The sequence below is a fragment of the Rhamphochromis sp. 'chilingali' genome (genome assembly GCF_963969265.1).
Source record: "Rhamphochromis sp. 'chilingali' genome assembly, chromosome: 21".
In the NCBI taxonomy this organism is placed as follows: Eukaryota; Metazoa; Chordata; class Actinopteri; order Cichliformes; family Cichlidae; genus Rhamphochromis; species Rhamphochromis sp. 'chilingali'.
In genome coordinates, this window is record NC_137949.1 from 3,342,332 (window position 1) to 3,354,405 (window position 12,074).

Genomic DNA, 12,074 nt, shown 5'->3' on the forward strand with positions numbered 1-12,074 from the left:
TCAAAAGCCTGCCATCCATGGATTCTGTCAGTGTTTTGATCTGTTCACCATCAACATTGCGTGCAGCAGCAACCACAGCCTCCCAGACACTGTTCAGAGAGGTGTACTGTTTTCCCTCCTTGTAAATCTCACATTTGATGATGGACCACAGGTTCTCAATGGGGTTCAGATCAGGTGAACAAGGAGGCCATGTCATTAGTTTTTCTTCTTTTATACCCTTTCTTGCCAGCCACGCTGTGGAGTACTTGGACGCGTGTGATGGAGCATTGTCCTGCATGAAAATCATGTTTTTCTTGAAGGATGCAGACTTCTTCCTGTACCACTGCTTGAAGAAGGTGTCTTCCAGAGACTGGCAGTAGGACTGGGAGTTGAGCTTGACTCCATCCTCAACCCGAAAAGGCCCCACAAGCTCATCTATGATGATACCAGCCCAAACCAGTACTCCACCTCCACCTTGCTGGCGTCTGAGTCGGACTGGAGCTCTCTGCCCTTTACCAATCCAGCCACGGGCCCATCCATCTGGCCCATCAAGACTCACTCTCATTTCATCAGTCCATAAAACCTTAGAAAAATCAGTCACAGAGATATTTCTTGGCCCAGTCTTGACGTTTCAGCTTGTGTGTCTTGTTCAGTGGTGGTCGTCTTTCAGCCTTTCTTACCTTGGCCATGTCTCTGAGTATTGCACACCTTGTGCTTTTGGGCACTCCAGTGATGTTGCAGCTCTGAAATATGGCCAAACTGGTGGCAAGTGGCATCTTGGCAGCTGCACGCTTGACTTTTCTCAGTTCATGGGCAGTTATTTTGCGCCTTGGTTTTTCCACACGCTTCTTGAGACCCTGTTGACATCAGTCCATAAAACCTTAGAAAAACCAGTCTTGAGATATTTCTTGGCCCAGTCTTGACGTTTCAGCTTGTGTGTCTTGTTCAGTGGTGGTCGTCTTTCAGCCTTTCTTACTTGAGTGGGATTTCCTCTTCTCGACCCTATCAAAGTATGGCATAGGCCCTAATTATATCTCCTTTGTTAAGCTGCTTTACACAAAACCTAAGGCCTCGGTTAATACAAGTAATATATCTTCTAGTCCTTTCCTCCTCCACCGCTCTACAAGACAAGGGTGCCCTTTGTCCCCATTGCTATTTGCACTTGTCATAGAACCTCTTGCCATTCAATTACGCTCTACAAAAGATTATAAAGGAATAAGGAGATTTGGTGTAGAACATAAGGTCTCTCAATGCAGATGATTTTTTTGCTATATATCACTGACCCTACTAAATCATTGCCAAAAATTATGACAGTTTTAACTGAATTTGGGAAAATTTCTGGATACAAAATCAACTTAACAAAAAGCATATTGTTTCCGATTAGTTCTTTAGAAAAATTAGATAGCGCTACATTGATCTCGTTTCCTTTTACAATCTCAAATACCTTCAAATATCTTGGAATAACTGTAACCCGTGAATTCTCTGGCCTTTTTAAACATAATTTTGTTAATTTATACCATCAAACTGAACAGAACTTGGAAAGACTGTCTAAACTGCCCATCTCGCTTGCTGGCCGAGCAAATATCATTAGGATGAGCACTTTACCCAAATTGTTATTTTTGTTTCAATGTATCCCAATATTGATCACAAATTTTTTTTTTTAAGAAAATAGACCAGTTAATCTCTCAGTTTATCTGGAACAAAAAGACACCCAGAATAAAAAATATATTTCTCCAAAGATCCAAGATTACAGGAGGAATGGGGTTGCCTTGTTTTCAGTTTTATTATTGGGCCTGTAATATACGTTGTATGTCATTCTGGGGCGGGGAACATAGACCTGATTGGGAACGGATGGAAAGTATGACTTTTTTCTCCAATACTCTTAAATCTTTGGTTCATTCAAACTCAGATCTGGGTAAGCATAAATGTAAAAATCCGGTAGTGTCTGACTCACTAAAAATTTGGTCTCAAATTAGAAAGCATTTTCATTGGCGTCAATGTTCAATCTTTACACCATTAATTCATAATCAAGCATACACATTGCTCTCAGGATCAACATTCCAGCTATGGAGTTCCAAAGGGATACACACAATCAAGGATCTGTTTATTGATAATCTTTTTCCTTCGTTTCAACAACTTCAGCAAAGATTTTCCATAGAAAACAGAGATTTTTTCAAGTATTTACAAATACGTCATTTTTTTAAAGAAACGTTTCCATCCTTTCCCAATGAACCACAAAAGCTAGTTTCAGATGATCTATTCTTAATGAACCCGCTAAAGAAAGGAGCTATTTCTAGGATCTACAACCAACTTTTGCAAATAGACAGTACAACTACATTGGACCACTTGAGATATGCTTGGAGTGAAGAACTGGCTACTAACATCACTAAAGATCAATGGACTAAGGCACAAGAACTGGTTCACTCCACTTCTGTCTGCTGCAGGCACAGACTACTACAATTTAAGGTCTTGCATAGGCTCCATCTGTCTAAATTGAAGGTTTCAAGGATGTTTCCAGGGGCTGACTCAAGATGTGATCGATGTGGCCAGAATTCTGCCTCATTGTCACATATGTTTTGGACATGTCTTAATATCGCTACCTACTGGTCTAAAATATTTAAAACTTTGTCTGATATTTTTAAAAAACAGCTCCCCCCAGACCCAGTAATGGCACTATTTGCTGTAGCTACAGTTAAAAACTTAAATAATAAACAAATTCGTGCTCTGAGTTTTATAACATTGCTTGCAAGACGCCTTATACTTCTAAATTGGAAAAATAAAGCCCCCCCAACTCATTCTACTTTATTAAGAGACACAGTGTATCATTTACAGTTGGAGAAAATTTAATTTTCATTAAGAGATAATGTTAAACAGTTTTACCTAATTTGGCAACCCTTTATAGATTACTTTAATAAGTAAAACTGGGAGGTATGGCCTCCTCCCATATCTGCCCCAAGATTATATATATATATGGGTCTACGCAGGTGTTGTTGTTTTTTTGTTGGTTTTTTTTTTTTGTTTTTGTTTTTTTTTTTTTGGGGGGGGGGGGTTCGTTTGTTTTGGTTTGTTGGTTTGTTTTTGTTTGTTTTTGTTTTTTCCCTCTCTCCCTCCTTTGAATATACTTATTTAGGATAATAAATGTGTATGTATAGACATAGATATGATTGTTTATATAATGGTAATTATATTTTATGTAAAAAGGATGGGGAGAGGAAGGGAGGGAAGGGGGAAAAAGAGGGGAGGGGAAGGGAAAAGGGGAAAAAAAAAACGATGTCAATGTAAATGAGATATATACTTTGTTGCCTGATTTGAATAAAGAAAGGAAAAAAAAACAAACAGAGGTGACCATGCCTTTGACATTACCGCCCCTAGACTCTGGAATAATCTCCCAGTTGATATCCGTAAATTGGAATCAACTCAGTCGTTCAAATCATGCTTAAAACACACCTGTTCAACTTGGGGATGGCAAGTGTCCTGCACTACACCATGCAATGTAATTTTAATTGTAACTGTACTACTTGTTCCTTGTTCTGCCTGCATTGCAGTACACTAGTCTTTCAAATGTGCTATAGAAATTAATTTTGACTTGACTTGACTTTTGTATGTGGTGATCAGGGCTCACTACCCGGGTACCACCACAATAACAGAGGCCCTGAAGACACAGAAGAAGCTGTGGTCGTCAGAGGACTACAGCACCTTTAACAATGAGGTGGGAGGAGGTTGTTGGGCTCGTATCCTCAACCAGAACTATGTCAATGGACAAATGACAGCGTAAGTTAAAAAACAAGCAGTACATGCCAGTAAAAATATTAAACATTACACAGAATGTTTTTAAATTTATTGAATTTTAATCAATTTGATGGTAAGTTTATTTTTAGTTAGAATAAAGTGTAAACTTGGTGAATACATGCTTTGGACAGACTGTTAAGCCTTAATGTTGAACAATGTGGTTAATATGACTGTGATCCTTCCTCCAGCACCATCTCCTGGAATCTGGTGGCCAGTTATTATGAGGATCTCCCATTCGGCAGGGATGGGCTCATGACAGCTGAGGAGCCCTGGAGTGGCAACTATGTGGTCGAGTCTCCAATTTGGATCACGGGTCTGCATACAGAGACAGATAGTTTGAAAATGTGTTTCAGATCAACATAACATTTCTCATAATAGCAAAGTTATTAGAGAGTGGTCAGTGGTCATAAAGGTCAGCAGTGTACTTTTAAATCCAGAAATCATGACACCAACCCTTAAGGTTCTGAGTAAATATAATTCATTATGTCACTGCATTTTTAGTGTTGACTGTATGTTGCATACTGATGGGGTAGACTGCATAGAAGACATCTCACTTGTGAGACAGATTTGATGGGTTGGCGAAAGTTTTGGCATGAAAGCAATCTGATTTTTTTTTAGAAGTGAATTAGTTTGGTAGTTGTTAGGTCTGGCTGAGTGATTGTTTTGTAACCCTTTGTTTTCAAATGTTTTCCTTGCAGCCCACACCACACAGTTCACCCAGCCAGGATGGACCTACCTGCAGACTGTTGGACATCTGGCACAAGGTGGAAGCTATATTGCCTTGACTGATGGGAAGGGAAATCTCACTGTTGTCATAGAAACAATGGTAAGTTAGTTACACACACACACACACACACACACACACACACACACACACACACACACACACACATGAATGCTCCTTTTAACAAAGCTTTTTGTTTCCTTTATAGACTCACAATCATTCAGTGTGCATAAGACCTCCACTACCTCCCTTTAATGTAACATCCCAAAATGCAACTTTCTGGCTAAAGGGGTCTATTGTAAGTTCATGTTATCTTCTTGAATCTTGCTTAGAGTTTCTGACTTGTACATCTCTCATGTTCAAGATTATTTATTTCTTCTTAGGCATCCATTAAAGAGCTCCAAGTGTGGCGGTCACAGTTTGACTTTAAGACGAACAAGCCCTCCTTTTTTGAGAAACTAAAACCCCTGAAGGTGCTGTTTACACTCTGAAGAAAGATGCACCTCAGTGATATGTGGGCACCAGTTTGTCAACTGTAACACTGTCTTTATATGACATTAGCTTGTAGATGGCTCGTTTACCCTGAATCTGGCTGAAGACGAGGTTTACACACTGACCACTGTTAGCACAGGAAGCAAAGGCAGCTATCCCGACCCACCTCCCTCAGCTCGCTTTCCTAAAGTGTACAAGGATGACTTTGATGTTCGTAAGTTAACCATGTGCATGAACCCAAAACTCACCGAATTTTTAACGTCCATTAAAATGACATAAAATGTGACCTTTATTTTAAATCTGCTTCTGTGTATGTATAGGAAGCCCACCTTTTTCAGAAGCTCCATACTTTGCTGATCAGACAGGAGTGTTTGAGTACTACATTAACCTGACTGATCCTGGACCTCACGTTTTCACCTTAAGACAGGTTCTAACAGAAAGGCCCATCACATGGGCAACGGATGCTGATCAGACCATTAGTGTCATCGGAGACTATTACTGGTGAGTAGTCCTGTGACTACTATGATTACCTTAGTTGGGTTAGTCACTACTATCACTAACCCAACTAAAGTAATTCATGGGGTGTCTGTGGCTGAGGAGGTAGGCAGACACACACAGACACACAAAATATATATATTTTTTTCTCCACCCTGTTACATTGTTATTTTATACAGGCAGAGCCTGACAGTGACATGTGACGTCTTCATGGAGAAGATGAATGCTGGTGGTGTGTTCATAGCAGCCAGAGTGGATAAAGGGGGACAGTCAATCCGCAGTGCTAAAGGAGTCTTCTTCTGGGTGTTTGCTGATGGCACCTACAAAGTTACCAATGATCTTGGTCAGTACAATCTGTCTCTGCTCCAACCTTCTATAAGAATGATCAAAGATGTCCTACCATTAGTTAATGATTGAGTCTTAAAAAATGATCAATCTGTCTTTATTAATGGGCTGTGTACCACAGGGTTTTGATGTTCCACTAGTTAAACCATTACTTACAAAGCAATCACTTGATCCCGCTGTCTTAGCTAGTTCTAGGCCAGTCTTCAACCTTTTGAAAATTGGCCTAACATTAATATTAGATTTGTCAACTCTTTCTCAAATTTTTGAAAGAATAGTCCTAAAACAAGTAACTGATCATCTACAGCGGATTGATTTTTATTAAAAATGATAATAATACATTTTATTTAAAAGGCGCCTTTCAGAACACTCAAGGACACTGTACACAGCAGAATAATAAAAGTAACATAAAAGCATGCAGTTTACATAATCATAAAAACATAAGACATAACACAAATATAAAATTAGAATAGTTTCAGTCAAGTTTCACAACTTATCAAAGTACTGAAACAGCATTAGTTAAGGTTGCACATCATCTCAGTACAGCGTTCCATACTGTTGCCCATTAGTGATGGGATTTCCGGCTCTTTTTAGAGATCCGGCTCTTTCGGCTCGGCTCACTAAAAAGAACCGGCTCTTCAGGTTGGTTTGTTGCTTTAATTAATTTATTATCAACAATAATATAAAATTATGCGCAAAAGGAATTACTAATGTAAAAAAGTGGTTTTATTTATATATGTTTAAATATAAATATATGCGGTGGCCCCTAGAGACAAAGCACGTGCAAACTCTAAAGCATATACAAACTCCAAAACACATTTCTAGCGTTAACTGAACTTCCAAAACAGAGCTACCTAGATCACTTAAATTACACAATTGAAAGCATATGTGTATTGTTTGTGTATTTATAGACAAGCACTCACATATATTCAAATATTTTTTTTAAAAAAAAGTTCATTTACCTGTTTCAGCTAAACGGGCTGGCCTCGTTTTGCGCCGACAGAAATGCAGCTCTGTGTGGTAAGACTCGCGGTGGCGGCTTGTGTGTTTACATCAACGCGAAATGGTCCAAGAACTCTGTGCTAGTTTCTAGTTATTGCTCATCGCTGGTGGAGTTTGTGACAGTTAGATGCAGACCTTTTTATTTACCACGGGAATTCACCACTGTTTTCATTATCGGAGTGGCGCTTAGAAGAGCTAGGGCCGAACTTTCTCGGGCCATCAGAGAGGCGAAGCGCGCACACGCCCAGAGAATCCACAACCACTTCAAGGACAGTGGCGACACACGGCGCATGTGGCTGCTGAGCATCAACGGCTCCTCTGTGGAGATCGTCGACAGCACCAAATTCCTGGGCGTCCACATGGAGAAGGACCTTGGCTGGTCCCTCAACACCAGCTCCCTGCACAAGAAAGCCCAACAGCGTCTCTTCTTTCTGAGAAGACTGAGAAAGGCTCGGCTTCCACCACCGATCCTGACCACCTTCTATAGAGGAACTATCGAGAGCATCCTGAGCGGCTGCATCACTGTCTGGTTTGGGAACTGTGCCATATCGAACTGCAAGACCCTACAGCGGATAGTGGGAACAGCAGAGAAGATCATCGGGGTCTCTCTCCCCTCTATTGAGGACATCTACACCACACGCTGCATTCGCAAAGGCACCAGCATTGTGGCTGATCGGACACACCCCTCTCACACACTCTTCACACTCCTGCCATCTGGAAAAAGGTACCGAAGCATTCGGGCACACACATCCAGACTGTGCAACAGCTTTTTTCCACAAGCCATCCGTCTCCTCAGCAAAAAGGGACTGGACTGATAAACACACACACACACACACACACACATTATCACTCAGCTTAACTCAACTACCTCAAAACATTGAGACTGCCCTGACTAATCAACACAAGTGCAAACACACTGACCTACACCACCAAACTATCGTACACACCAACCTGTAAATGCTCTTTTGCACAATATTATTACTGGACTTTTTGCACTAACTTCTTTACTTCCTAATTTTTGCTGCTACACTAAGGAATGTTTACTGTTCCTCCTCTACCTCAACTCATCATCACAAAACCTTATTATTATGTTACGTTGTGTTTTTTTGTCACACTGTCACTTTGCTGCTCTTGTTTGCACATTTACACGTGCACTTTGTTGTCTGCTGTCTGTTAACAAGAAAAAAAAAGTCTTCCTTAGATAGTTAGATAGTTAGTTTTTGTTAATTTATGTTGTAATTTAAGATAAGATAAGATAAGATAACCTTTATTAGTCCCACACGTGGGAAATTTGTTTTGTCACAGCAGGAAGTGGACAGTGCAAAAGTTATGACGCAAAAATTAGAATACAATAAGAATAAATACAGTACACAGCTGTACAGAATAGAATAAAATAATATACTATATACAGTAGAATAAAATAGAATAAAAATATACAATAAGATAAAAATAGAATACGAATGCTATATACAACTGAGTAAAAATACAACGATGCCAGAAAAGATTATTGCACTTAGTGTTATTGCACATGTGTGGATGTGTGTGTTTGTTCAGTTAAAGTCTTTGTTGTGGAGTCTGACAGCAGTGGGGAGGAAAGACCTGCGAAATCTCTCCGTCCCACACCGTGGGTGCCGCAGTCTCCCACTGAAGGAGCTGCTCAGTGCTGTCACAGTCTGCTGCATGGGGTGGGAGACGTTGTCCAACAGGGATGACAGCTTAGCCGCCATTCTCCTGTCACTCACCACCTCCACTGGGTCCAGAGGGCATCCTAGAACAGAGCTGGCCCTTCGGATCACCCTGTTCAGTCTCTTCCTGTCCCCAGCAGAGATGCTGCCGCCCCAGCAGACCACACCATAAAAGATAGCAGAAGCCACCACAGAGTCATAGAAGGTCTTCAGGAGTGGGCCCTCCACCCCAAACGACCTGAGTCTCCGCAGCAGGTACAACCTGCTCTGCCCTTTCCTGTAGAGGGCGTCTGAGTTATGAGTCCAGTCCAGTCTGTTGTTCAGATGAACACCAAGGTACCTGTAGCTGTCCACAGCCTCAATGTCCATACCCTGGATGTTCAGTGGTTGCAGTGGAGAATGCTTGTGCCTGCGGAAGTCTACCACCAGCTCCTTGGTTTTACTGGCGTTGATCTGGAGGTAGTTCAGCTGGCACCAGTCCACAAAGTCTTGAGTCAGTCCTCTGTACTCCTTGTCGTCCCCATCAGTGATGAGGCCGACTATTGCAGAGTCATCAGAGAACTTCTGCAGGAAGCACTGGGTGGAATTGTGGGAGAAGTCTGCAGTGTAGATGGTGAAGAGGAACGGAGCCAGAACCATTCCCTGTGGGGCCCCCGTACTGCAGACGACCCTGTCCGGCACACAGCCCTGAGTCCTCACATACTGTGGTCGGTCGGTGAGGTAGTCCAAAATCCAGGTAGTGAGGTGATGGTCCACTCCAGAGTTCTCCAGCTTGTCCTTCAGAACCGAGGGAAGAATAGTGTTGAAGGCACTGGAGAAATCAAAGAACATGATTCTCACAGTGCTTCCAGCGGTCTCCAGGTGAGCGAGGGAACGATGTAGGAGGTGAATGACGGCATCATCCGCTCCAATGCCAGGCTGGTAGGCAAACTGAAGTGGGTCCAGTGATGAGCTTGTTAGGCGCCGAAGCTGAGCCAGGACCAACCGCTCCAGGGTCTTCATCAGGTGGGATGTCAGAGCCACCGGCCTGTAGCTGTTGAGGTCCTTGGGGCGTGAAGTCTTTGTTAGTCTATGTTAGGTCAGTCTGTCTTGTCTCTGCTAGCCAGCTAACTAGGCCTCTTAGTTAGCTAGTTTAGTGTTTTCTGTTAATTTATGTTGTAAATTTATGTTGCATGTAGCACCTTGGTCCTGGAGGAACGTTGTTTCGCTTCACTGTGTACTAACTGTATATGGTTGAAGTGACAATAAAGCCAACTTGACTTGACTTGACTTACTACCACACACCAAATCCGATTGTTGATACTTCCTGGCTTGTGTAGCCACTAGGTAACAAAAGCTCAACACTGCGCCCTAGCATCCTGGAGCACTTCTGTTGTCTTTTGTATGTGCTTCAGAGTTTGTACATGCTTCTGGGTTTTTACGTGTTTTGGAGTTTGTACGTGATTCTGAGTTTGTACATGCTTCTGGGTTTTTATGTGTTTTGGAATTTTTACATGTTTTGGAGTTTGTACGTGCTTTGTCTCTAAGGGCCACCATAAATATACTTTATTTATTCACTCCACATAAAATGTAATAAATAAATCATATACAGTGGGGCAAAAAAGTATTTAGTCAGCCACCGATTGTGCAAGTTCCCCCACCTAAAATGATGACAGAGGTCAGTAATTTTCACCAGAGGTACACTTCAACTGTGAGAGACAGAATGTGAAAAAAAAATCCATGAATCCACATGGTAGGATTTGTAAAGAATTTATTCGTAAATCAGGGTGGAAAATAAGTATTTGGTCAATAAGAAAAATACAACTCAATACTTTGTAACATAACCTTTGTCGGCAATAACAGAGGTCAAACGTTTACTATAGGTCTTTACCAGGTTTGCACACACAGTAGCTGGTATTTTGGCCCATTCCTCCATGCAGATCTTCTCGAGAGCAGTGATGTTTTGGGGCTGTCGCCGAGCAACACGGACTTTCAACTCCCGCCACAGATTTTCTATGGGGTTGAGGTCTGGAGACTGGCTAGGCCACTCCAGGACTTTCAAATGCTTCTTTTTACAGAGCCACTCCTTTGTTGCCTGGGCGGTGTGTTTTGGATCATTGTCATGTTGGAAGACCCAGCCTCGTTTCATCTTCAAAGTTCTCACTGATGGAAGGAGGTTTTGGCTCAAAATCTCACGATACATGGCCCCATTCATTCTGTCCTTAACACGGATCAGTCTTCCTGTCCCCTTGGCAGAAAAACAGCCCCATAGCATGATGTTTCCACCCCCATGCTTCACAGTAGGTATGGTGTTCTTGGGATGCAACTCAGTATTCTTCTTCCTCCAAACACGACGAGTTGAGTTTATACCAAAAAAGTTCTACTTTGGTTTCATCTGACCACATGACATTCTCCCAATCCTCTGCTGTATCATCCATGTGCTCTCTGGCAAACTTCAGACGGGCCTGGACATGCACTGGCTTCAGCAGCGGTACACGTCTGGCACTGCGGGATTTGATTCCCTGCCGTTGTAGTGTGTTACTGATGGTGACCTTTGTTACTTTGGTCCCAGCTCTCTGCAGGTCATTCACCAGGTCCCCCCGTGTGGTTCTGGGATCTTTGCTCACCGTTCTCATGATCATTTTGACCCCACGGGATGAGATCTTGCGTGGAGCCCCAGATCGAGGGAGATTATCAGTGGTCTTGTATGTCTTCCATTTTCTGATGATTGCTCCCGCAGTTGATTTTTTCACACCAAGCTGCTTGCCTATTGTAGATTCACTCTTCCCAGTCTGGTGCAGGTCTACAATACTTTTCCTGGTGTCCTTCGAAAGCTCTTTGGTCTTGGCCATGGCGAAGTTTGGAGTCTGACTGTTTGAGGCTGTGGACAGGTGTCTTTTATACAGATGATGAGTTCAAACAGGTGCCATTCATACAGGTAACGAGTGGGGGACAGAAAAGCTTCTTACAGACGACGTTACAGGTCTGTGAGAGCCAGAGATTTTCCTTGTTTGAGGTGACCAAATACTTATTTTCCACCCTAATTTACGAATAAATTCTTTACAAATCCTACCATGTGAATTCATGGATTTTTTTTTTTTCACATTCTGTCTCTCACAGTTGAAGTGTACCTCTGGTGCAAATTACTGACCTCTGTCATCATTTTAGGTGGGGGAACTTGCACAATCGGTGGCTGACTAAATACTTTTTTGCCCCACTGTAATATGTCTGTGAAGGTTCTCAGTCATCCAGGTCATCGTAGTCAAAGGAGCTTGCAAAGAAAAGCGTCTGGACTTCTTTAAGTTGCTTGAAGACGTTTCACCTCTCATCCGAGAAGCTTCTTCAGTTCTAAGGTCAAATGGTGGAGACAAAACGCCAAAACACAAACTTAACAATGTGGTGTATGCTGTACAGTGCAGCGAGGAATGCTCAGACCTCTACATTGGAGAGACCAAACAGCCACTTCACAAGCGCATGGCACAACACAGAAGAGCCACCTCCACAGGACAAGACTCAGCAGTCCCTCTGCATCTTAAGGATAAAGGACACTCTTTCGAGGATGCCAATGTTCACATTTTGGACAGAGA

At 42.2% G+C, this 12,074-nt stretch overlaps 1 protein-coding gene across 2 annotated transcripts in view; it reads left to right on the forward strand.

Moving 5' to 3' along the window:
- The window catches only part of galcb (galactosylceramidase b), a 47,069-nt gene that overhangs the window by 29,548 nt on the left and 5,447 nt on the right, over window positions 1–12,074 (forward strand). For both annotated transcript variants that reach the window (XM_080870968.1, XM_080870967.1), the window contains exons 8-15: window positions 3,595–3,750; window positions 3,957–4,081; window positions 4,467–4,594; window positions 4,701–4,790; window positions 4,876–4,965; window positions 5,054–5,198; window positions 5,305–5,485; window positions 5,659–5,822. In XM_080870968.1, the coding sequence (XP_080727094.1) occupies window positions 3,595–3,750; window positions 3,957–4,081; window positions 4,467–4,594; window positions 4,701–4,790; window positions 4,876–4,965; window positions 5,054–5,198; window positions 5,305–5,485; window positions 5,659–5,822 (1,079 nt within the window). The remainder of the gene's footprint in view (window positions 1–3,594; window positions 3,751–3,956; window positions 4,082–4,466; window positions 4,595–4,700; window positions 4,791–4,875; window positions 4,966–5,053; window positions 5,199–5,304; window positions 5,486–5,658; window positions 5,823–12,074) is intronic.